Source organism: Elgaria multicarinata, chromosome 19 (genome assembly GCF_023053635.1).
Source record: "Elgaria multicarinata webbii isolate HBS135686 ecotype San Diego chromosome 19, rElgMul1.1.pri, whole genome shotgun sequence".
NCBI lineage: Eukaryota > Metazoa > Chordata > Lepidosauria > Squamata > Anguidae > Elgaria > Elgaria multicarinata.
The window spans coordinates 7,151,505-7,176,476 of NC_086189.1; the positions used below are offsets into that span (position 1 = coordinate 7,151,505).

General features: G+C 47.5%; 1 protein-coding gene across 3 annotated transcripts in view; it reads left to right on the forward strand.

Moving 5' to 3' along the window:
* RC3H2 (ring finger and CCCH-type domains 2) overlaps window positions 1–23,579 on the forward strand; it is a 42,522-nt gene extending 18,943 nt beyond the window's left edge. For 2 of the 3 annotated variants that reach the window (XM_063144888.1, XM_063144886.1), the window contains 15 exons: window positions 570–702; window positions 2,693–2,811; window positions 3,160–3,272; window positions 4,485–4,796; window positions 5,132–5,364; window positions 6,394–6,833; window positions 9,050–9,223; window positions 10,045–10,200; window positions 12,875–13,088; window positions 13,204–13,288; window positions 14,289–14,370; window positions 14,585–14,719; window positions 16,020–16,127; window positions 16,377–16,525; window positions 18,215–23,579. In XM_063144888.1, coding sequence (XP_063000958.1) covers window positions 570–702; window positions 2,693–2,811; window positions 3,160–3,272; window positions 4,485–4,796; window positions 5,132–5,364; window positions 6,394–6,833; window positions 9,050–9,223; window positions 10,045–10,200; window positions 12,875–13,088; window positions 13,204–13,288; window positions 14,289–14,370; window positions 14,585–14,719; window positions 16,020–16,127; window positions 16,377–16,525; window positions 18,215–18,413 — 2,652 coding nt within the window. In that variant the 3' untranslated portion in view covers window positions 18,414–23,579. The remainder of the gene's footprint in view (window positions 1–569; window positions 703–2,692; window positions 2,812–3,159; window positions 3,273–4,484; window positions 4,797–5,131; window positions 5,365–6,393; window positions 6,834–9,049; window positions 9,224–10,044; window positions 10,201–12,874; window positions 13,089–13,203; window positions 13,289–14,288; window positions 14,371–14,584; window positions 14,720–16,019; window positions 16,128–16,376; window positions 16,526–18,214) is intronic. The other variant, XM_063144889.1, reaches the window with a different exon arrangement.
* Window positions 23,580–24,972: the final 1,393 nt, after the last annotated feature.

The window sequence follows — 24,972 nt, forward strand, 5'->3', positions numbered from 1 at the left end:
CTGTGGAATGAGCTTCCTAGAGAGGTTTGCCTGGTGCCTACGTTGTGCTCTTTCCAGCACCAGACGAAGGCTGTTTCATTTTCCCAGTACTTTAGCATTTTACATCCTAAGTCTTTTAACTCTGCTATTTTAAATATGCATTTTAAATCTCTGCATTGCTGCCCAGTTTTATTCGGATAGTACTTTTGTATCGTGGTCTTATATTGTGGTTTTAAGCTTTCCTACTATATTTTATGCTGTACTTAATGGTTTTAATTTTTGTGAACCACCCAAAGAGCTTTGGCTATTGTAATGAAATAAATAAATAAATAAAAGTGACGACCATTTCATAGTCCAAAAACTAAGGGTACAATTCTATGCATGTTTAGACAGAAAAAAAGTGCTACAGCTCCCAGAATTCCCCAGCCAGCCATGATGGCAGGGGAATTCTGGAGTTGTAGGACTTTCTGTCTAAACATCCTCTAAGATTGCGCCCTAAGACACGTTAAAAATAAAGATTTGGTGGGATTCAGTGTTTCAGAGACTTTTCTTCCTGTAATGCAAACCACTTGTGTGTTTCTTTCCTTCAGCTTCAGTCTCCGGAATCCTTTGCAAAAAGTGTGCAGGAATTGACTATTGTTTTGCAACGAACAGGTGACCCTGCCAATTTAAACAGGCTTCGCCCCCATTTGGAGCTCTTGGCCAACATAGACCCTAATCCAGGTATGTGAAATGAGTGTGTGTACTTTCCAAGTAGGAATTTTGAAGCTCTCCGAAGTGGCATACCTAAAAGCAGAACTTATTCTCACGTGGTCCCCTACTTCCTTTGCAATGCAACCCTCAGAGAGAGAAATCAACTATTTCAGTTCTGGTTCAGTTGTCATTTTTGCCTGTCCTTCATTTACTCTTTTTTTTTTTTAGTTAACATTGCAATTCTGTACCTGACAACTCAGAAGTAAGACCCATTGGTTTCAATGGAACTTACTCCCATGTAAGTTCGTATAGGATTACACTGGCAATTGTTTAAAATACTGATTGTACGTTGATGCAACTTAAATGTTCATTCATTTGTTTAAAAATCATTTTACTGCTCTCATTGGAGGCAGGGGTGGATTTGTGATGCAGAGGCACCAACCAATCATTGCTGTGCATAACTGGCTTCTGTTACAAACTTTCAGATCCAGCTTTCCCCAAACTTCAAGGTGGGAAGATTGTTCATTTACACAAACAAATTCTTTCTAAGTAGACCCATCATTTTGGTTCAAGTACTGTTTTATCTGTTTTTCTGAGACAGGCTTTCCAGCTGTCCCAGAGAAACTAGGAAACATTCCCCTGGTGTCACATTGATCTGCGATCCTTGTATTATGCAGTGACAATGCTAGTTTTGCCAGTCTTTCTGCACCAATATCAGCCATGCGCTGGCACCATTTCTGTAGTCGTCTGCTTTCAAGTCGTAGAAGCAGCAGAGGGCTCAACCATAAATCTGGAGAAGGCAAAACTTGGAGACTTCTGTTTGGGGGTCTTGCAGGAAAATGTTATGAGAAAATGATGTCGCGACAATCTAGTGTTTAACTGCCAGTGATGAGAATTGTTAATTGCAGGCCACAGGAATTCTGTCCCGTTCTTCAAAACATGTTTCTACTCAGTTTTACAGGACACTTTTGCCTCGATAATGAAAATCAACAGGAATGCAATTATTATGTTCCTGTCATAAGAACGTAAGAAGTAGCACACTGGATCAGACCAAGGGTCCATCTAGCCCAGCACTCTGATCACACAGTGGCCAACCAGCTGTTGACCAGGGACCCACAAAGCAGGACATGAGTGCAACAGTACTCTCTCGCCCATGTTCCCCAGCAACTGATGAAAACAACAGAATAAAATTTAATAGGGATAAATGCCAAGTTCTACATCTAGGAAATAGAAACCAAATGCACAGTTACAAGATGGGGGATACTTGGCTCAGCACTATTACAAACGAGAAGGATCTTGGAATTGTTGTAGATTGCAAGCTGAATATGAGCCAACAGTGCAATGTGGCTGCAAGAAAGGGAAATGCTGTTTTGGGCTGCATTAATAGAAGTATAGCTTCCGAATTGCGCGAGGTACTGGTTCCTCTCTATTCGGCCCTGGTTAAGCCTCATCTTGAGTACTGCGTCCAGTTCTGGGCACCACATTTCGAGAAGGACGCAGACAAGCTGGAGCGTGTTCAGAGGAGGGCAACCAGGATGATCAGGGGTCTAGAAACAAAGCCCATGAAGAGAGACTGAAACAGCTGGGCATGTTTAGCCCGGAGAAGAGACGATTGAGGGGAGACATGCTAGCACTCTTCAAATACTTCAAAGGTTCCCACACAGAGGAGGGCCAGGATCTCTTCTCGATCCTCCCAGAGTGCAGGACACGGAATAGCGGGCTGAAGTTACAGGAAGTCAGATTCCGGCTGGACATCAGGAAAAACGTCCTGACTGTTAGAGCAGTACAACAATGGAACCAGTTACCTAGGGAGGTGGTGGGCTCTCCCACACTAGAGGCCTTCAAGAGGCAGCTGGACAACCCTCTGTCAGGGATGCTTTAGGGTGGATTCCTGCATTGAGCAGGGGGTTGGACTCGATGGCCTTGTAGGCCCCTTCCAACTCTACTATTCTATGGTGTACATAGGCTTACTGCCCCTGCTGGTAGCTGACCTTTTCTTCTTCTTTGGCCGCCCTCACAGATGCAGCATCTCCGACGTGGGAACAGCTGGAAAACGCCATGGTGGCTGTCAAGACGGTCGTCCACGGCCTGGTGGACTTCATTCAGAACTACAGTAGGAAAGGCCACGAAACGCCACAGGTGATTGATTATTTATTCAGCCTGTTTTTAGCCTGCTTTTCAGTCTAGTAGATTCCGAATGTGGGGAAGAATTAAAATGTAGCCGTGCAAATAAAACTGTAAAACAACAGAGGGGCAGGGGTAAAATCAAAACCTGGCATTTAAAGAAAAAACCAGTGGTGAAAACGCAGAGGAATATAGCCTTCCGTGACGGAGTTAGAAGTAGAACTGTCGGTCAGGTGAATGGTTCCCCATGGTGGCATGCAATTTGGGTTCTCTCATTCTGAAGGGTGGTCAGGCTGCGTTTCAAATCCAGTTTTTTTTAAAGCCGTGCCTATATTTACTGCCTCCCCCCTCTTGTTTTGAAAGCCGCAACCAAACAGCAAGTACAAAACGAGCATGTGCCGTGACCTGCGACAGCAAGGTGGGTGCCCGCGAGGGACCAACTGCACGTTTGCTCACTCCCAGGAGGAGCTGGAGAAGTAAGTAGCGGCAGGAGGGGCAACTCTCCTTTTGCTGGTGGCCCATATTGCATGCTTTTAAAAAAGAATAACCCTTTTATTGTGAATTATGGCTCGGGTCCAGGTTATCTGAAAGACCGTCTTCTCCCTTATGAGCCTGCCTGTGCTTTGAGATCTTCTGGAGAGCCCTTCTTTCAGTCCCACCATCTTCACAGGCGCGCTTGGTGGGAACATGGGAGAGGGCCTTCTCGGTGGCTGCTCCAGTGTTTTGGAACTCTCTTCCCGTGGAAGCTAGGCTGGCTCCCTCCTTGATGGGCTTTCGGAAGCAGGCTAAAACCTTCTATGTTCCAGCAGGCCTTTGGCGAGTAATTTGGTCCTCCATCTATGTTACTGACTTATAATTTTGTTGTGTATTTTAAACGTTTATGGGGTTTTTTTTCCCCTTCATTTCTTTTCCTAGGTATTACAATGTATGTTTTAAATGTTGTAAGACCACCTTGAGGCCCAGTATTGGGCAAAAGGTGGGGTACAAATAATAATAATAACAACAACAACAACAACATAGCAAAACATAACAGAAAACAAGTCATGAAATAAAAAAGAGGGGAATAAAGAAAGAGCAAAATTACATGCATAGGAATATCAATTTTTTTCAACAAATACACCATTCTTTAAAGGGGGGGGAGTTATGCTTAGGTTTCAAGAAAAGCAGACCAATTATCCATGTATTTATCCACTAGCAAGTCTATAAATACATGAGCCTCCCCCTTTCAAATGTTGATAGCGTTGTTAAGTCCTCAGTCTGTTGCATTATGGGAGGTGAACATTTATCTTTCCAACGTAATAATCCCAGTCTTTTAGCTGTCGTAGGGGCTCGGTTGCACTGACCATGCGTTAACCTCCAAGAAACCCGTAGGTAGTTTAGGCGGGCATGCACATCGTTCCATATTAAAGACAGTTTCAATACAAAATTTATCCTTATTATGACCTCCCCAAAAAGGAGGTAAGTATTGGGCATTGCCAAAACTTACGGCTAAAAGAAGCCTTAGGTGCTTTTGTGAACCTCTGTTCCTTCCAAGCACTTCCTTCAGCCTGACTGCTTCTGGGACATCTTCAGACACCGCAGGAGTCCGGGCCTCTCTCTGTTGCTTGGTTCCAGCTCCAGTCCGTTTCCTCCGATTCAGCTGCCCAGGAAAAACGACCCCCTTCCCTGTTTGTCTTTTGCGACTGCAGGTATCGGCTGAGGAACAAGAAGATCAGTGCCACTGTGAGGACCTTCCCTCTGCTAGGCAAAGCCAGCGTCACGAGCACCATCTCCACCCCGGCAGGAAACGTCATTTCCATCATCGGAAGCGCTGAGGCGGCTGGGAAGATGGCGCCCAGCACCAACGGGATCTCGAGCCTGGAGAGCGGGGTCCCCCAGCTGATCCCCCGTGGTGCGGATGCCTCTTCCTTACGGACTCTGGAGAACGTGAAGAAAGTGGGGAAAGCAGGGACCAACGGTCAGAACGCCTCCGGCCCCTCGACAGACCCTCTGCCTGAAAAGTACGTACCGCGGACAGAGAGCCAGTCCATTAAACGGGTGCAGCCGCCGGCTCAAGCATCCCAGCTGAGCAGCAGGAGGAAGCCTTGCCTTCTTAGAAGAGACATGCCATTCCCCAACAGACGCCCATGTCCTTTCTTGCAGTGGGGAATGCCTCTTTCAAGATGGCCCCTTAACTAAAACCAAAGAAGGAATGCTCTTCTTTCTCTTTCGTCTACATTATAGGCTTTATCCATAGAACAGGTTTAATGAATTGGTTACTCAAAATTCATCCCGAGATTCCGTCTAGCGGACAACCGCCTGAGTGTCATCTCTCTCTCCCTCTGATTCTTTTCAGTAAAATTGGTTCGCCTCCGAAGACTCCTGTCAGCCAGGCAACAGCTACCTCAGCAGGCCCTCCTCCCCCTCCGCCTCTTCCTCCCGTTGGCACAGAGATGACCTCCGTTGCCCCCAAATCCAGCCCTTTCGCCGCCAGAGTACCCGTCTACCCGCCGCATTCCGACAACCTTCAGTATTTCCAAGATCCCCGGGCCCATCTCTCCTACGAAGCCCCACAGTACCCGCAAGCAGGTGAGCGGCTGGCTTAGCGACAGGTGTGTGTGACGATAAAAGGCCGTTTGCCTAAAATGGCCGGCTGGGCTCCCGTAGGAACCTGCCCAGCAACTCCGATCGTCATTAGAGGCATCTTCCCTCCAGGTGTCCTTGCACGGGTGGGCAAAAGGTGGTCCGCAGAACCCATGCAGCCCACTCCCACCCCATCCCTGTGCAGCCCCTGCTGTGCCACCAAATTGAAAGAAAAAATGGAATTTCTAGTGGCTACAGAGCACTAAAACTCTCAAATTTAGCTTGGAAGCAAGCTAAAATTGACCCTAGGGCAACAGACGCCATTTTTTCCTTACCTTTTTTTTTTTTTTTGGCCACTTAATGTGGCAGGGGCAAACCGCCAGTTTGGGGGATGTTGCGCTCAGGGGACCTGGTGGGGGTGAAGCACCTGGAGGAGAAGGCTATCGATGGCTGCTAGTCCTGATGGAAGTGTGCTGCCTCCAGGATCAGAGGCAGTAAGCTAAGTTGCTGGGGAACATGGGTGGGAGGGTGCTGTTGCACCATGTCCTGCTTGTGGGTTTCCCGTGGGCAGCTGGTCGGCCACTGTGTGAACAGAGTGCTGGACTAGATGGACCCTTGGTCTGATCCAGCATCAGGGCTCTTCTTATCCTCTTAAAACAGGGCGAGATTCGTATGGAGCTTGCATTCGAGGTAGAGAACTGGTTGAATTCTGTTTGAACTAAAGATGATAGTGTGGACTGTACCATTTTAGGTGGGGGAGAAGCCATTTTTCAATGCTCCCCAATGCTTTAAAAGAGGAATAATCTCCCTGTAGGTAGATGACTAGCCCAGCACAGTTTTAGCCCAGTCTGCTTCCTGCTGTTCCAGTCTTCTACTTGTAGAAGGCCGTGTGTCTTCCTTTCCTTTTTTTACTTCGGGGAGCATTCAAAGTAGATGCAAATTAGTACAGTCCACCCTGGGTGTGCAGACAAGACCAAGAACCGTGTGAAATCCTAGACAACTGGCAGAGCTCAGCAACTGTTTCTTCTTCTGTAGGATACTACCCCCCGCCGCCACCGCCACCGCCACCAGTCCCGGCCGGTGTGGCTCCCTGCCTCCCTCGCTTCGTAAGGTCCAGCAACGTTCCGGAAGCTCCCCTCCCGCCCGCCTCTGTGCCATACGGCGACCATTACAGCGCATTCCCCCCTCGGGACAGGCTGAGTTCTCCTTACCAGCAGCCACCGCCGCAGCCATACGGGCCGGTCCCCCCTGTTCCCTCCGGGATGTACGCCCCGGTGTATGACAGCCGGCGAATCTGGCGGCCGCAGATGTACCCGAGGGATGACATCATCAGGAGTAACTCATTACCTCCCATGGATGTCGTGCATCCCTCCGTCTATCAGACTTTTCTGCGGGAGAGGTACAACTCCTTGGACAGCTACTATTCCATGGCCTGCCAGCTGCCGGCAGACCAGAAGACGGTGCCTTTGTCAAGGGTAGGTGCGGTGGGGATCTCCGGAGCTTGGCTTCTGCCCCGTTTGGAAGCCCCAGCCAGTCCTCTTGTCCTTGGGCAAATCTGGCACCTTTGGATACCTGAGGTGTTTTGGGCCTCAGGTGAAGTCCATTTTATTGGCCTCGGCCTATTAGGAGCTTTAGATTTATTTATTATTTATTTGTTATGTCGTACCTTTCTGTACTGCCCCACACCCGAACCTCTCTGGGCGATTTACAAAGATGAAAACATTAAAAAAAAAATTTAAACACGAAACAGAGGAAACACGCATCTAAAAAGAACTTTAAGCAATCAGCCAAACCATAAAAAACAAATCCAGAATAGATTAAAAACTCATTACACTCTGCCAAATGCCTGGGAAAAGAGAAAAGTCTTGACCTGGCGCTGAAAAGATACCAGTGTTGGCACCAGGCGGGCCTCATCAGGGAGATCATTCCAAAATTGGGGGCCACCACGGAGAAGGCCCTCTCCCTTGTTGCCCTCTTCTAAGCCTCTCGGAGTAGGCACCCAGAGGAGGGCCTTAGATGTTTAGCCTGGCGTACAGGTATGTTCAAGCCGGGAGAGGCGCTCCGTCAGGTATTTTGGTCCTGAGCCGTGTAAGGCTTTATAGGTTAGAACCAGAATCTTGAAATGGGCTCGGAAACAAACAGGCAGTCAATGCAAGCGTCCCGGAGTTGGTCCCCGCTATCAATCTGGCTGCAGCATTTTGCTCAATGTTTGCTCCTGTGTTTTCCTTTTCAAGGCTGACTCTGCTGTTGTGTTTTAGACATCTTTATTACCCGTTTTGGCTTTCGTTAATATTGCATTCGCTGAGGTGGAAGGGCTACTTTGGGCTTGTGGCACAAAGTTTGCTTTTCACTGGAACCCCAAGGTGGGGAACAACATTGAATACAAAAATATAAAGTCCATAAAACTGATTAAAAACATAAAACCAATACAATACAAAAACATAAAAACATAAAACATAAAACCATAAAAACATAAAACCATAAAACCAATACAATACAAAAACATAAAACCAATAGAAAAATAAAAAGTCCATAAAACTGATTAAAAACATAAAACCAATACTTTATTACAATCTCAAAATCTTTTAAGACATTTTTAAATTCGACTGGGTAGGCCTGCCGAAAGAGATCCGTCTTTATGGCTTTCTTAAATTCTGGAAGACTGTTAAGCTGGTGGACATAGACTTGCAGAATGTGCTCCCACCAGGAATTTCTTTATAGTTCCAGAACTGAAGCCTGACAGAGATCTTTTCACACTCAAATCTACTCCTGTTCCTCCCCTTCCCCCTCCCCCAGCTGCCTTGATTTTAGCAGCCCAGTTTAGGAGCAAAATAAGCCTTTTTGTGGTCACTGCTCTTGAACCATTGGAAACGCTTGCTGATCTACTGGAAATTTCCTGGATATCTACCGGTAGATCCCATGTACCTTCTGCCCATCCCTGGTGTACACCTTGGGCCAAAGAGGGACTGATCATATTTTCGTACTATATAAACAAGGGTCAGACGAGGCAGAGGTGAACGAAGGTAAGGCAGCCTGTGGCCAACACAGGGAGCAACAGCGAGCAAGCTTAAACATGGACCGCGTATAGCAGGAGTAGGCAACATTTCTGGCTGAGAAACTTCCCCGGGCACCACCACAAAATGGCTTCCATGGGGGCGTGGCCAACGGCGTCAACTTCCCCAAAAACTGAGTACAAGGCAGAGGTGGAATCGAAGTCCCCATGCACTAAACAACCCCTTTGAACCCACAGTCTTCAGCACCCAACAGAAACCTATTTCATGGCAAAATGTGTTATTTATTTATTTATTTATTTATTTTTAAGTGCGAGGGGTAAGGCTCCTTGGTGGGTGCCAGGGAAGGTGTCCAGGGGCGCATTGGTGCCACGTTGCCTATCCTTGCCTTATAGGGCCCCGGCTCTGGCCCTACTGCTAGGGGTTTCCTTGCTGAAGAGACCAGGCTTCACGTGGTTGGCTCCCTCAGTGGCAGATAGACTTTCTGCTTCCAGTTACAGGCTTGAATCCTCGCACACACCTGTGTGTGGATTTCTGACTTTGTCCGTTGCCACGTGGTTCAGCCAACTTGGAGTTTGGGCCTTCTTCCCATCTCCTCCCTTGTGCCAGTCGTTCAGCAGTTCATGCCTGCATTTGATGTGTTGGTTGGTTCTGACCCGTCCTTAAAACATGCGTCTTAGGAGCCTTGCAGCCACGTGAAGGCCGCTCACGACGACCCGCTGAGAAGGAAGCCGGAGCAATGGGCTCCATGCCACACGCAGAAAGCACCTCTCATGCCACCCTCTGCACTTCCCGGAGCCACGCAGTCTCCGCCACCACCTTCCCCTCTCTTCAGCGTGGACTTCAGCACAGAGGTGAGGTGCCAGAGGTTCTAGGGTGCGTGGGAGGAAGAGAGCTCTTGCCCCATCAGTTCTCTTGATGCCCCTTGCGCATGGAATGTTGCTCGCGTACACACACACACTCTGTCTCTTCATGTCCTTCCTGAAAGGCTTAGGCCAGCGGTAGCCAACATGTGGCCCTCCGGATCCCGTCCTCCCTCACTATAGGACCGACTGCAGCTTTTGTTTTTAATCCTGCGTAGCTCATGGCTGCTTTGAGGCTCAGGAACCTGGCCCTTTAGAAGGAGGGTGTTCTGACCCATTCCAATCTTAATCTCTTTCCCCCATGCCCCCAAATTTAGATTTGGGTGGGGAAAGCATGGAATTGAACACCCTCTTTCAGTCCCCAATTTCATTTTATTTTTCATAGGAGCCACATGGGATTGAGTGAAACGAAATCTCCCACTCGGGGCCTCACTTAGCCGGTTGAGCTCCCCCACAGTGGGAGAAAAAGGCTTTGGTCCGGCGTTCCCCTCCCTGTTGCCCTCTAGATTTGTTGAACTGCAACACCCATCATTCCCAGCCAGCATGCCGTTGATCTTATTGGCTGAGAATGGTGGAAGGTCATCCAGCGCATTTGAAGGGCACCAGGCTGGTAAATGCAACTGCCTCTACTCATATTTATTCCTTATTCCCACCTGCTTTTCCCGCACTGTAAGCTCCCTCGGGGCAGAGGACTAGCTTCTCTTTTTGATTCTCTTCCTCTGCAAAGCACCCTGTCCTAACTTTGCACGCCTTGCGCTAGAAAGCGGCCTGTGAGATTGGTCCCGATCTTTCCGGGTGTTTTTCCCCTGCAGTTCTGCGAGAGCCCGAGGGACTTGGGCAGCGGCAAGTACGAGGACGACCGGCTCTCTCACTACTCGCCCTGGTCCTGCGGCACCATCAGCTCCTGCATCAGCGCCATCGAGTCGGAGCCCAAGGACGTCCTTGCCAATTCCGGCACGGTGCTCCTGGTAAGGCAGCTTTGCTTTTTGAGACAGGTCCGTTGCGGCAGGCAGCCTCAGAGCTGGTGCTAGCCAAGGGATTTCTTGGAACCTCTTGGCACAAAGCAGTTTGCGGACCTCAAAATCGGCCATTGTGAGCAAAGAAATCCCAGAGGGAGGTTCGAGCAAGAGACGACTGAGTTACAATTGATCATAAGTTTCAGTTCTATCAGCAAAGGCTTGAATCCGGATGAAAGTTGTTTTAAGTCACGCTGCATGTGTCAATTGGTTTACCTAATGCCAGGAAGCTTTTGTGTTTTGTGAATGGCCAATGTTAATAATATAAACACAACCAGGAGTGTTGTGGTATCTTGTGTTGCCAAGGGGCAGTGGTTCCTTTAGTCTTCAGACACAATGAACACACTAATGTGTGAAGGCTACACATTTTCATACATTGAGAATAAACGACTGTTAGGATTAGGCCCCGTCTCCCTGGTGTGTATCCCGAATCGGATTCTGAGCCTGAAGAAGAAGAAGTAGACCAGCCAAGACAGGAAGCAGGGTGGGATGGGGAATTCTCCAAGACTCTCCAGGAGTCAAGGAGGAATCTTCCCAGGAGCTTATCAAACAGGAGGCCCAGGCTCAGAATCCCCCTCCCCTCCCCACGGAACTCAGTCTTTGTCGGAGGGGGAGAGAGCATCGGAATTGACAGATCCCAGAGTCCGCCACAGGGTTTTTGCGGACCAGGTCTACACTGAGGTTCTCTATTGGGCATCTCCCAGGGACTTATAGACCATTATGCTGACAGTAATCACTCCCATGTTTGGGTTGTACTCCAGTTGCTTTGGCTATGTTTATACATTCTTCCAAAGCCAGATTTATTTATTTATTTGTTACATTTATATACCGCCCCATAGCCGAAGCTCTCTGGGCAGTTTACAAAAGTTAAAAACAGTAAACATTAAAAGTATACAAAATTTAAAACATAAGAACAACAGTATAAAAAAAACAGTATCCATTTAAAAACAACAGTTCTGGGGGTCCGTTAAAAAACAACTTAGCATTGTTAAATGGTGTAAAATGCCTGGGAGAAGAGAAAAGTCTTGACCTGGCGCCTAAAAGATAACAGTGTTGATGCCAGGCGAGCCTCGTCGGGGAGATCATTCCATGGTCGGGAGGGCCACCACCGAAAAGGCCCTCTCCCTTGTTGCCATCCTCCGAGCTTCCCTCGGAGTAGGCACTCGGAGGAGGACCTTAGATGTTGAGTGCAGTGTATGGGTAGGTTCATGTCGGGAGAGGCGTTCCATCAGGTGAGTAGCCAGCATAGATAACTATGTGACCATCCCAGATACTCCCTTAACAGGCGGTCAACCTTGAGTTCCCGCCAAGGACGGCCTAAAGGTAAACAGTAAATTCCAAAGACATACCATCTCAGACAGATAGCTAACTGTGAAGAATAATAGCAAGAAAAAGCGTAGCTGACTCCTTTAAAGAACCCAGCCCTCAAAAGTGATCTAGGCACGAAAGGAGCACACACACACACACCCCAAAGATTATAATAGCCTTCCGCGTCTCCACTACACGTCTTAAGGACTAGCAAATTTGCTTTGCTGTAAGCTTGCCCACAGAAGTTGCATTTAAATCTGTCGGTCTTTGAGATGTCAAAGGACTGGGGGTTGTTTTCGCTGCAACAGACTAGCGCAGGTGCTCACCTGGAAATAGTTGTTAATGTGATTGTCGCTGTCCGTCTTTTCTGCATTTAATTTCCCCTCTGACCTCACTGTTTATAGTGCCACCCCCTGTGCAACCATGTGCAGGGTATATTTACCACAAAAACTCCAGATAATACTACAACTGGAGTGGGAAACCTCTTTCAGCCTCAGGGCCGGATTGAATTTCGGAGAAGGGGAGGGCTGAAGGCGAAGGGAATGGGGCCCAGAACCCCACACCAGCTGATTTTATCTGGAAGCTTTCACAGCCTGTAACTCAACCTTCGGAGAGGCGCTTCAGTCTAGCAGAATGGGGGTAGTGGGAAGTGCACAAAAGCCAGCAATGGCCAAGCAGTTGGCGGTCAGGGAAAAAGAGGTGGGGAAGGGGGGGTGACCATCTTGGGACCCCAGGAATGCTGCATTTGCCCACTGGGGCTGACGGTCTCCACCGCTGCGCCTCACGCATCTGAGGAAGTGGACTTAGCCAGAGTAAATTTGTTAGACTTTTGTGCCGTCCCCGCGCCATTCTACTATGTTGAAATGCCTCTCCTGAAGGCTCTTCGTTGTTGTTCTACCAAGGGATTCTCTTAACCTCACCTGGCTGGGGAAAGCCACGGGAAGGGTTACGGAGAGAACATTTGCACGCGGTGGAGGCCGGCGGCTCCGATGCCAGTGGGACGGGTGAATCCGCGCCGGGTTTCAGTCAGAGCTGGTCAGAACTCTAAAGGAGCGATCCAAGCACTGTGGAGAGCTCCTTTAGAATTTTGACTGGCTCCGGCTGAAATCCGGAGCGGATTCACCCATCCCACTGGCATCAGAGCCGCCAGGCTCCATCGCTTGGAACGCCGTGCTAAGAGGCAAAGCATCATTTGGAAAAGTGTTCTGGAGACCACAACCGTTACGTTCGCGTGGGACTTGCAAATGAGTGTCTCCCCATCCCAGTCAACATGCGGGCCAGACCTGTGAGCCCTCCTTTCCCCCTCAATTCTACGCAGGATTTGGACAGCGGGGACATGAAACGGCGGGTGCATCTCTTTGAAATGCAAAGACGGGCGAAGGAGGAAGACCCCATTATCCCATTTGGCGACGGGCCCATCATCTCCAAATGGGGTGCCATCTCCCGGTCCTCGCGCACGGGGTACCACACCACGGACCCGATCCAAGCCACTGCTTCCCAAGGAAGTGCTACGAAGCCAATCAGCATGTCAGGTCAGGTCTCGTTTCCGGCCTTGGACGGGGTTGGAGGAGGTCGCCCACGGGGCGAATTCTCTCTCGCAGGGTTCTTCCTGGCCTCGCCTGAGTTTCTCCCTTTTGCCTGTCGCAGATTATATCCCTTACGTCAGCACCGTTGATTCCAGGTGGAGTTCCTACAGTTCGGATTCGACACCCTCAGCGCCTTTCATGGAACGGTAGGCAAGCGGCGCTCCAGCTGCTGGAGCTTTTTGGGAACGTGGGTGCCATTTGGGGGGAGGTTTGTGTCAGTCACGGGGGACCTGCAGGCTGTGCAGAACCTCAGCTCTGCCTCCCCTGGTCCCTTGCCCGTCCAAACAGGAGAAGCTAGGTGCAGCAGTCAGCACGTAAGTCCACAGCAACTTTGCCAGGTTTCTCAGAGTCAGGGTGTGTAGGGACCTCTACAGAGGCACCCCGAAGAAGCATGGGAACTGATTCAGAGGTGGAGAAGGTGGAAAGTTTTGCTGAAGCGCCAAGGTTGCAAGGAGACTCACAGTCCCGGAGGGGAGCTTGTCCAGATGCAAACTAATCTGTTGTAAACTAGCCACCAGGGTCATCTTCCTCCTCACCCTTGGGAATGCCAGAGCTGGAGCATGAGAAGGGGTTAGAAATTCAAGATCCCACTGTGAGACGTCGGGCTAAGGGACAGGAGCAAAGTCAACCTGTGAGACCTTTCAAAAGGTTGGCTGCCCAGGAAAGGTCCCTCTGGAAAGACTCGCCCTAAGGGAGGAGCTTAACCAGCCACTCAGCTTGTTGAAGAGACGACGCAGGGCATTAACAAAAGGAAGTTGCTTGCAGCCTAACTGGTCCTGCATTAAGTAAAGATGTCTAGACATCTTTAGTACTTGGCTGCAGTTCATGGATTCCAATTGTAACCCAAGTCACTGCTGATCTGACTGTAGCTTGCATAGTAAAAGCAGTTGTTTTGCACTTTGACTTCTCCGGGGCTGGGCTCATGACAAGGTGGGTTTTTGAGAAAGCATTTCCTCACATGGTGCGATGGCAGAGCCGACCCTCGAGTCTAGTGCACATGGAGATTTCCTGGCATTCTGCACTGACCCCTGTCAGGTAAAATAGGAGCAGCGTATTTAATTGGGGGTGTGTGTGTTGTGGGGAGAGGTATCATTCTCTGCCCCGTGTGAGGAGTAACCGTCAACCCTGCCTCTCCTCTCTTTAAAGGGACCGGTTTATCGTTACTGACGTATCTGCTCCCAGAAAGCATTCTAGCGCCAGAGATCTACTGAGCATAGAACTGCAGCAGGTACGGCTGTCACAGCAACTTTTATCTTTTCTATGAAATCTTTGGGATGGAGGATTTGCAGAGTGCCGACTCGTCTGCTTGGCATGACTTGGGAGAGCTCCACGGCAAAGGATTTGGATGTTTGTGTTTACGCCCAGCACATGGGGAAGGGGTGTCCACTGACAGCGGTAGCCTGCCTGATCCGTTGCTGCTTTCTGTCTCATCTTCCGCGTAGGCCAAAAGTAACTCATTGCTGCTTCAGAGAGAGGCAAACGCGCTCGCCACACAGCAGAAATGGAGCTCCTTGAATGAAGGCAGCCACCTCAGCTTAAACCTCTTAAGCAAAGAAATCGATCTGAGGAATGGCGAGGTAACGTGGTTGGGCGCTTGGTGTGTTAGTGGTAGAGGTGACCCTGGCGGGCGGGTGGACGAGTGCTGTTTCGCTGCTGCTGCGCTGGAGCCCCATTCATCTAAGAGAGAGTTGATGAGTTTTACGGAGGGGGCGAACTCAGTGACATCCTGATTCTGAGGCTTGGAACAGATGTTCCATTTGTGGAGCAGGGATGGCCCTTTCGGAGGTCTCCCTCGCTACCTGCTCTCCTCTGGGGCAGGGGCAAATGGAAATGGTTTTCCCCCGTTTGAAACTGTTTGAGCCAATCAGCTCCTGAAGAACATAAGAGAAGCCCTACGGGATCAGACCAAGGGTCCATCTAGTCCAGCATTCTATTCACACAGAGGCCAACCACACACCCATGTTCCCCAGCAACAGGTGTATATAGGCTCACTGCCTCTGATACTGGAGGTATCAGAGGCAGTGAGCCTCTGATAAGGGCTAGTAGCCCTCGACAGCCTTCTTGTCCTCCAGGAATTTATCCAACCCCTTTTGAAGCCATCCAAATGGGTGGCCATCACGACATCTTGTGGTTGTGAATTCCATAGTTTAACTCTGCGCTGTGTGAAGAAGTCCTTCCGTTGATCTGTCCTGGATCTCCCATCAATCAGCTTCATGGGGTGACCCCCATTGGGTTCTAGTATTATGGGGGAGGGAGAAAAATGTCTCCCCATCCCCATTCTCCGCACGCTGCATCATTTTGTACACCTCTGTCCTGTCTCCCCTCAGCCTCCTTTTTTCCAAGCTAAACAATCCCAGCTGTTGTAACCTTCCCTCCTAGGGGAGATGCTCCAGCCCCTGAATCATTTTAGTTGCCCTTTTCTGCCCTTTTCCAGCTCTATGATCTCTTTTTTTAAGTGCAGTGACCAGTGTGGTCACACCATAGGTTTGTATAAAGGCAATATGATACTGGCAGTTCTGAGTGAGGTGCTGATTGGCTCCTCTCCCCACACACTTTTTCAAAAGTTCTCTTTTTTATGATCAGGGCAGGGCATAAATGCTTATGGCACGTCTTAAAAATTAAAGACAGTGTCTGATTCGCTGGCTTGCATGGCTGTCATTTCAAGAGGCGGTGAGTCTCCGCCTGCAGCTGAGGATATGAACTTCCTGTTGACCTTATCCCCCAATGTGGTGTGGATGTAGAAATAGCAGCTGCTCCTCCCGATGCCTTTTAGAGGTGTGCAGAGACCTCTCCACGCCATGCCTTTGCCCTGGAGTTCTACCCATCCTTTTAAAACCTAATGCTTTCTCTTTCTCTCTCTCCTTTCCTGCTCTGCAGGCAGACTATACCGAGGATGGTGCAGACCCAAAGCCGGATCGAGACATTGAATTGGAACTTTCAGCCCTTGATGCTGATGAGCCTGATGGGCAGGGAGAGCAAATTGAAGTACAAAAATATACTCCCTTCATTCACTGAATGTGTCTGTGTGTGAGCTGTAAAAAGGGCAGGAAAGGGCAACTAAGATGATCCAGGGTCCGGAGCATCTCCCCATGGAGGGAAGGTTACAACAGCTGGGATTGTTTAGCTCGGAAAAAAGGAGGCTTAGGGGGAGTGGCTGTTGGCATTTTGGTAGAGTGGTCACTGCCCCTTATCAAGGCTGGACTTCTGTGTTCCTCCTCCTCTGCCCTCTTCCAGGAAATTCTGGGCCTGCAGCTTGGGATTGGCGAACGAGACGATCATCTCTTCAACGGGTCTCCCCTGGAGAACGGCCATCCTCTGGAGCATCCCCAGAAGGACCCCAGGCAGCAGAAGAGACCCAGCTTAGGTGAAGACCTTGCTATTCTGTGAGTGTTAGACCACGACAACAACAACAGTTTTGCCCTTAGGCTAAAAGGCTTCAGTCACCAGGAGCCTCTGTTTTATCCTCCCCTCTCCAGCAACTTCCTTGGCATGTGTTGGTTTTCTGGTCATGATTCCAAGCCCGTCCTCCGAGATACCAGACAATAAAGAGGTCTGATGCGCAAGCCACAAAAAGCTTTATTCAGTAAATAGATACCTCTTCACGCCTGAAGGGTAGGAGCTCTCTTCTAAGAGAGAGTGACCTCTAGGAGCAAAGCTTAATTAGCTTAACAAAGCAAGGCAGTTGCCTATCAACTAAATGGATGGTTTCCCACTGTGCCCCACAGGTTTTTTACTGGACCTTCAGGGAGGGTCTTCAAGCTGTAACCTCTGCCTTGTGGCTAGTCTAGCGGACCCCCTCGCATCTCCTCTGAAATCTGGGATCTGTCAATTCCATAGTCCCCTCTCCCCCTGACAGAATTCCCAGGGACTGGGAGGGGGATCTCTGAGCCTGGGCCTCCTGTTCGATAAGCTCCTGAGAAGATTCCTCCCTGACTCCTGGAGAGTCTTGGAGAATTTCCTCCCCCGCTTCCTGTCTTGGCTGGTCTACTTACAAAAGTAGACATATCTCATGTTTGGTCCCTACTTTCTTTCACCTCACAGCTGCTCAGCCAGAACTGTTGTTAGGTCACAGTGCTGGCTCTGTGTGTGTGTGTATGCAGGCACATCTTGTAATCTACAACAGGGTTAAGCAACCTGGTGTCCCCCAGATGAGTTGGAATCCAACTCCCATAATCCCTTGCCAGACTGGCTGGGGCTGATAGGAGTTGGATTCCTAAGCTTCTGAAAGGGCTCTGGGTTTCTTACTCCTGATCCACAAGGTCTGCTAACCACCATTACCTTGGTAATGTTGGGTTTCAGTTTCAGTTGGTTTGCCTATGCCTACCTGATGAAGAGCTCTGTGTAACCTGGGAGGTGGCATGTTTTTCACCAAAATGCGGATGATTGATAGATTTCTAGAAACCGCAAACAAGCTGGCCCAGCGAACTGTCAAATCCAACCCTGTGTCAGGGGCTGGGTTGTCTATCAGCTGAAGCATCCCAGAAAGATGCATACCTAAACCTGAGTGTTTCTACAGCCTCCCTGGGCTGGCCTGGGTAGAGGTGATCACCAGGGTTGGGTAAATCCTAGGTCGCCGAGACATCCGTAAGCGGCCCCGGCACCCATGCATCTGACACACTTTTTGTGCAGCCCGCTCCGTTTCCTCTAATTTGAAGTCAGATCGTGTACTACTCTCAAAGGAGTGAACAAACATTCCTTTCACAAACCTTTTTATGTATTTACAGGCCACACTATCATGTTCTCCTTGCCGCATTTATCTCATCCCTTCTGAGTGGTACACAACTCTCTGAAAGGGGCTGTTAATAATTCACTGTTCCTCTGATTACAACCGGGGCAGGCAACCCGCGGTGCCCTCCAGATGTTTTGGAATGCAGATCCGATAATCTCTGACCGTGCTAGCTGATGGGAGTCGTAATCCAAAACATCTGGAGGGCAGCACGCCTATCCTTGGATTACCGTCTTGAGTCCCTGTGAAATTATTGTAAATCCAGCCTTCTGTTTTCAATTGTGATGTGGGGTTTTCTTTTCTTCCCCCCTCTCCCCACCTCTCCCCCCCCCCCTGCCCCCATCAGGGAGAAGCAGAAAATAGTCCTGCCAGTGACTTCCTGCTTCAGCCAGCCAATTGCGTCCTCCGTGAGCAACACAACCTCCCTGCCCATCACAACCTCTGCCAATACGGGCAGCCTCGTCCTCAAACCAGCTCACGTCATGGTGGAAGGGAAAAGCGACTTTTTGAGGCCAGTTGTCAATGGCAAGATGGTGAACAGCTGAGAGGTGTTCTGCTTTTGAGCTTATGACCATGCTAAGGAAGCATTTACAGTTGATATGTGTGTATTTTTTTTTAAAAAAAGAAAATACTATTGGGGTCATTTGTAAGACATCCATGTTAGCATTCTGGCTAAGGAAAGGAAAAACAACACCAGTTGTGCTAGTCTTTAGGAGGTGTTCATTTTCCACAAGTGGTTTGGAATCTGGACATGGTTTTGTTTAAGCTTAAAATCAGCTTTTTACAATGAGCTTGTAGGGGTGACAGCTGAGCCATTCTTGTTCTGCGATGGCTTCTCTGGGAAAATGTACAAGTTTTTGGAGCCAGCCGATCCTTGGGTGATGTGACTCACGGAAGTAAGACTAACTTGCTTTGCCTTGTCTTCGTTTCATGAGAGAGGAATTTGCATCTGGTTGCAGTTGCTTGTTCCTTCAGCTGTGGAACTTTGCATGAAATAGCGTGTGTGAGAAAGAGAGGGGCCGGGGATCTCCTTAACGTATGTTTTTTAATTCAGGGTTGAGACGCGTCCTTTTTCCCTTCGTTTTTGGCTTTGCGCTGCTGCATTATATGCAGCAGGGCGTCACTTGCCTCTTCCCCTCTGTTCAGCCCCACCCTCTTCCGCTTTAGAACTTGATATTTCCATATATCGAGTGACTTGCCTGTGTGCAAATTCTAGATTGCAAAACCAAGTGCCTGCGTCTTTCCGCTTACGTACTCGGTCCTTAATTGCTCCAAGTTGTAAGTAGAATCACTATGTTCCTTTTCGACGACACAATGCACTCATTCTGAGGGTGCTGAGTCGTGGGTCCCTCGACAGAATCCCCAGGTGCCCGGAGCTTCACTAATTATTCCCTGCGAAAAGCTATATTGTCTGTCGTGTTTGCACTGACTAACATCACAGTATTGCTATTGCTGTACTTTTAAATAATAATAATAATTGATTAGCAGTTCTTTAGACACCCATGACGTTGCATTGGTTATCGTATTACTGAGAATTTAGTATTTAGGTTTATTACTAATTAACTCTGACAAGCCCTTGAACACTTATTAATAATAGAGCTTTAGTTGAGCTTGTCCAGAGCAATGAATAAATATGTCCTCTTTAAGATGTGATTTAAAAAATACTTACAGTAGGGAACCATCTGCTAAAATAAGAATACCTTCCCCAGTAAGCTAGCATTTTATCCGTCTTTTCTTTTTCTTTCTGGCAAGATAACTTCTCATTTCTTGTCATCTGTGTCTTTTTATGTGTTTTGGGATTTTATTTTATTTTTTAGTTTTTGGTTTGTTTTACATTTCTCTCTCTCCTTTTTTTAAGTGTTTGTTAATTAACTTCTGTGAAGTTGTTTACTCTGAAAATTGTACTGGAATATTTTAGCCAAGCAGCACTTTCTCCAGGGTGTACTGTACACAAGGGCTCGACCTGCTTGCAAATGGCTTTAAAAGAAAACAAAAAGACGATCATGTTACTGGCGAAACAGAGCTGTTAACATCCAGGTTGCTGCTCTGTGTGTGGGATCGGCCCTTTTTTCTTTCCTTTTTTTAATATAACTATCTTGTGCACACTTCAGGGGCGAGAAAGCAGAGACAGGCTTTTCTCTGAGGGTTACAGATCTAACGTGGATCAATTTTTTAAAATCTCTCTCCTGACTTTAAAAGGTCATGACAAAAAATTATGTTGTAAATATTTAACTGAAAAATCCACGGATTGGCTTGTTTTGGTCATTTCAGCAATGTTGCGAGAGATTTTGCCCGCTTGTTTAATACTAAGGTGCAAAGAGCTGTTTATGATGCTGGGAGTCAAATCCCTTCTCTTAATTTCCTGTGACTATTTCTCATTCTCCCATTGCCACCTCCACTACTGCAGTAAAGACAAACGAGGCAGCTGGAAATTCAGATTTTTAAAGTACCTGTACATTTTAACTCGTGACTGTTATGTTGATGTGGAATATGCAGCTGTCAATATGCAGCTCTTGTGCTCTCAGTCTAGCTGGGCAATTCTGTATATATGAAATTATACATTACATTTGAAATGCTTCCAAAAAGTTTCTTTTGTGCTCCATGTAACTTCAAATATAGGTAGATATAGGTATATATGCAAAACGATCTCTCTTTTACATGGATATTTAAACAGTGAGATCTTCCATGTCGAAGGGGATGTAATTTTTCTTAGGAAGAAAAAAACTAATTGCTATTTTGTTACAAAAATAGGAAAAAAATAGAGAGGTTTGAGAGAGCCTTATTTTTGCCCTCAGGGAAACAGCCTCTCTGTTAAGCAGAACGCCGCCAGGCATCTTCAGTACAACCTGAGGGTGAATATATAAGACCTAAACAGATCTTGTGTGTTTGACTTTTAGCTTCTTGGTTTTAAAAATGCGAGTTTTTCTTTTTTTAAGACCTTGGTTATGCTCTGCTGGAGGAAGGGGCTCAAAAATAATAATAAAGTGTTTACAGAACTTTGTCCACTTGTTCAGTGGCCTGCTGTTCAAAAGCCCATTTCTGCTGTCCTTTTACCAGCTTGTCTCAGAATGATCTCCTTTTTCCTTTATTTGCCGGAGGGCTCCCATAGTACGGTGGCTTTGTAGAAAGGGCCACACATTTCACAGGAAGAGTCTCTTCTGGAGCTCTGCTTCGAGACAGAGAATGGCAGAACCAAGAAACCAGCTGAACTTTAAAACTCTGTGCCATCGTTCTCTCCAAGCTTCATGCTGCTGCCGTGTAACGGCCGTCCTCCCGGCTCGGTGTTGCATTTGACAAAATCTGATCTCCGGAAACTGCACAAACCGGTTTGCCTGTGTGTCTGGATGCAGAGCGGTGAACTTAGGGCAGCCAAAGGGATCATTACTAGAGCTCTGACTTTAGAAAACTAGGTCTGCCAAGGGGAGGGCAGCTCCTCACTGAGGAGGTGGCATTACTAAAGATAAATGCAAAAAAAGATTCTGCACAACACACGCATACAATTACGCCATCAAAAAATCTTTAAATTAGGATTCCTGGCAACATGGAAACCCCCTCCGCCCGCCTCAACCAGTCCTTTTGACTCAGTGCTTCAGATCTGGAATCAAATACTGAGCTAGGTATTAATGCAAGCTTTAGTTGATGCTGTTTGTAGAAGAGCAGAGTAGTGGAGTACTCCTCACTTGGAGTAGTGAGGAAGGGTCGCAGTCTGGCCTGTGTCCTGGGGGAGTATATCAGAATCGTGAAGGAAGAGGTTTGGCCCGGCCCTTTGCTGCCATGCTGGTGCGTAATGGACACTTTTGCCTGGTGGTGCCTCGTCCTGGCCGATGGTCTCCATTATCCATCAGATGTGAGAAACCCAGCTGAGCACCGTTGTCCATGCTGGCCTTGGTGGTCCTGTCCTTTGCTGGATGCATTGTTTTCAAAGAAGGGCAACTGACGGCTGAGTCTGGGGGGGAGCACAAAGAACTGTGCATGGCAAAGTAGTCTAGATAGTGTGCTTGTAATCTTTTTTTTTTTTAAAGAAAGAAACCCAGGCCTGTTGTTATAAATATTGTCTTTATCTGTAAACAACAATTACAGAACTCCACACACCTTAGCTGTGTCCGGGATGGCGGTGCTCACTGGGTTTTTCATGCGGAAGGAAGAGAAGATATTGCTGGTAGTTCTGTGGTCCGATTTTGTGAGCGGATATCTTTTCCCCAATATTTATTACGCTGTCCTACTTTGCAAAGGTTAAATCTGAGTGCGTGCTCCCCGCAGAAAGATTTTAAAAGGACACTCACTATCTGTGGTATATATTTGTTTTCAAGCTTCCTATATTTAGGAAGTTCCTCTAAATTTAGGGACTGGACTTGCAAATAAGGAACACAATAAGAGATGGGCAGGGCATGGTTGTGGGGGTGGAGTCGTTTTCCCCAGTCTGAGCATCTGGCGGCCACTTCCTTGATGCTGCGGAGAGTCACAGTGCAGTGCTTTGCTGGCAAAGTGGTACATTCAGGACTCAACACTCCGTACGATAAGGGGATGGCTAAAATGGGGTGAGGCAAAATTGCTGAACAATCTCCCCCCACCGCCCCCACCTGCAGTGAAAAAGTAAAAAAATAATTATTATTATTATCCGCACACAACATGCTTTTGTAAAGCTTTTAATGGACACTTTATATACTTGACAGAGTTTGAAATTAAATGAATTCTGGCTGCATTTATAAGTGCCAGAAAACAGGGCAAAGTATATTTGCACAGACCCCCCCCCATCCACATTTACCCAGAGTAATCCTCGGTTATTTAGTCCAAGGCATGGGAATGCATGCATTTTCCTTTTTTGGGCAGACAAATACATTATACTGTAGTTGTGATACAACATGCGTGGCTTTTCTTTGTACTGCACACACCCACTGTACAGCCACTCCGGAGTATTGTGGTTTAGCTTGCAGTATCTGCTATTTGCATTTATACTGTATACTGCATATTCTTTTCCCTGGAAGTTTAAAAGGAAAAAAAATACCACTTTTTTCTTGTTGAGTTGATTAACATTTTATAAACTTGCTTAGCCTAGAAAGTTTGGGAAAAGAGGCCTGTTTGTCAATTGTACAACCGATTGTGAAGCTCAAGTGTGAATATTTTTACGTCTGTATTAGACATTTTCTTTGCAAATCTATTGTTCGATTGAAATGTAAATGAGATAAAAGATGGTGTACACCCATCATGTATAATAAAGCAGACACCATCGCTATGATGGATTTAATGCTCATTTTTAATGGTGCATTCTCAGCTTCTATTTAAAAAATATAATTTAAAAAATCTGTAAAATGAAATGGATATATTTCAGGGTGGGTGGGATGAATTCTATTCCATTTAGTTCCGTTTAAAATTTCCAGATTGTATTGTTTTTCCCTTTTGTGTTATAGGAATAGGATTTACATGGGAAAGCTTAGACCGTACGGTCTGTATTTTTTGGGGTGGGGCGGTTTGAGGGATGGGGTTGGCCTTGTGATTTAGCCTGGAATAGCAGAGTGAATTCTGTGTGTGTGTGCGTATGTGTGTGTGTTTGCTGTAGCACTGAAGTGAAGAGATAAATTAGTTTTGGGGCTGGTCACAGACTTTAGCGAATCGTGGTTTTTCAGTGTTTGAGGGAGAATTAATACAAAAAAAAGTTTGCAGTACTTGACATGTATTTGCATGCCGTAAAATAAAAAAAATGTCCACCTTAATTTGCTTTGCTTCATCTCTAAACATGTTGGGGGTGGTGGAGAATCTCTTCTTGCATAAATCAGGTCACTGTTAGCTAGTTTAAACTACTAATAACGATACGGGGGATGTTGCTACTTGTGTAGCTTAACCTTTTCAGATTCAACCGGTGAAGATTTTTCAAAACCGCACCTAGTGAATACAGCTGTTTAACGACATGGACCTTCTGCTAAGGAAAAAGGGGTTGTCCTTAACCTGGCGATTAGAGTGCACAGATGAGAAGCAGAGTTCTCTATACAAGTATCCCACGCTAATCAAGAGAGTGGGATCTGTCATTGGATGCATTTGAGTGGGGTATGTGCCCTTGGTCTTTTGCATAGGGGGTGGTCTGGGTAGATGAAGGAGCAGCCGTGCTTGTCACCCAAAAAGGCTGGAGTGGCCTCTTTTGTCCTTCCCCTTTGGCGGAAGTCTCTTGAGCCTTGCCTCTTCTGGGTTGACAGGAGCTCAGAGTGTCATGGTCTGCTCTTGAACGGTTCTACCCCCAGTCTTGCTTTTCTCTGACAACTGGGGGAGGTGGGAGATCCAGGACGAATAAAAGTTAGGACTTCTTCACACAGCACATAGTTAAATTATGGAACTCACTACCACAAGATGTGGTGATGGCCACTGTGATGGAACCATCAAGCTCATGACAGCCACCAATTTGGATGGCTTTAAAAGGGGGTTGGATAAATTCCTGGAGGCAAAGGCTATCAATGGCTACTAGCCCTGATGGTTGTGTGCTATCTCCAGTATTCAAGGCAATAAGCCTGTGTGCACCAGTTGCTGAGAAACATGGGCGGGAGGCTGCTGTTGCACCTTGTCCTGCTTGTTCATCCCTGGCCGATGGCTGGCTGGCCACTGTGTGAGCAGAGTGCTGGACTAGATGGACCCTTGGCCTGATCCAGCATGACAGTTCTTATGGTAGAGCACAGTGTAGCCGCTTACGCATCACCAAAAATGAGGACACAGATGAGCATAGAATGTGCGTGTCCTAATTTATACGCGTAGAGGCAAATTTGGAAAGAATGACTATAATTAAATAGAAACACAATGCATCTCACCATAGCAGGGGAGGCTGCACTCAGGTGACCTGAAGGCCTGCTCAGTTTGATGTGAAGGTGCTCATGGTTGGCAGGCAACTTCAAGGCCACCATTCTCCCTTCTTAGGGTTCTTTTATCTTTAAACTAGAGGTGGACCAGACAGCCCTTCAAATAGAGGACTGCCATCTTTAAATGGGAGACACGACGACCCTCGGCGCAAGCCTACTTGAGAGATCCCAACTATTGGGCATCTGATCACGATGAGTAGATCTGGTTGCCTCCTTTGCCTGGAAAAAAATATCCCAAGCTGATCAAGGCAGCAGGATAAGCTCC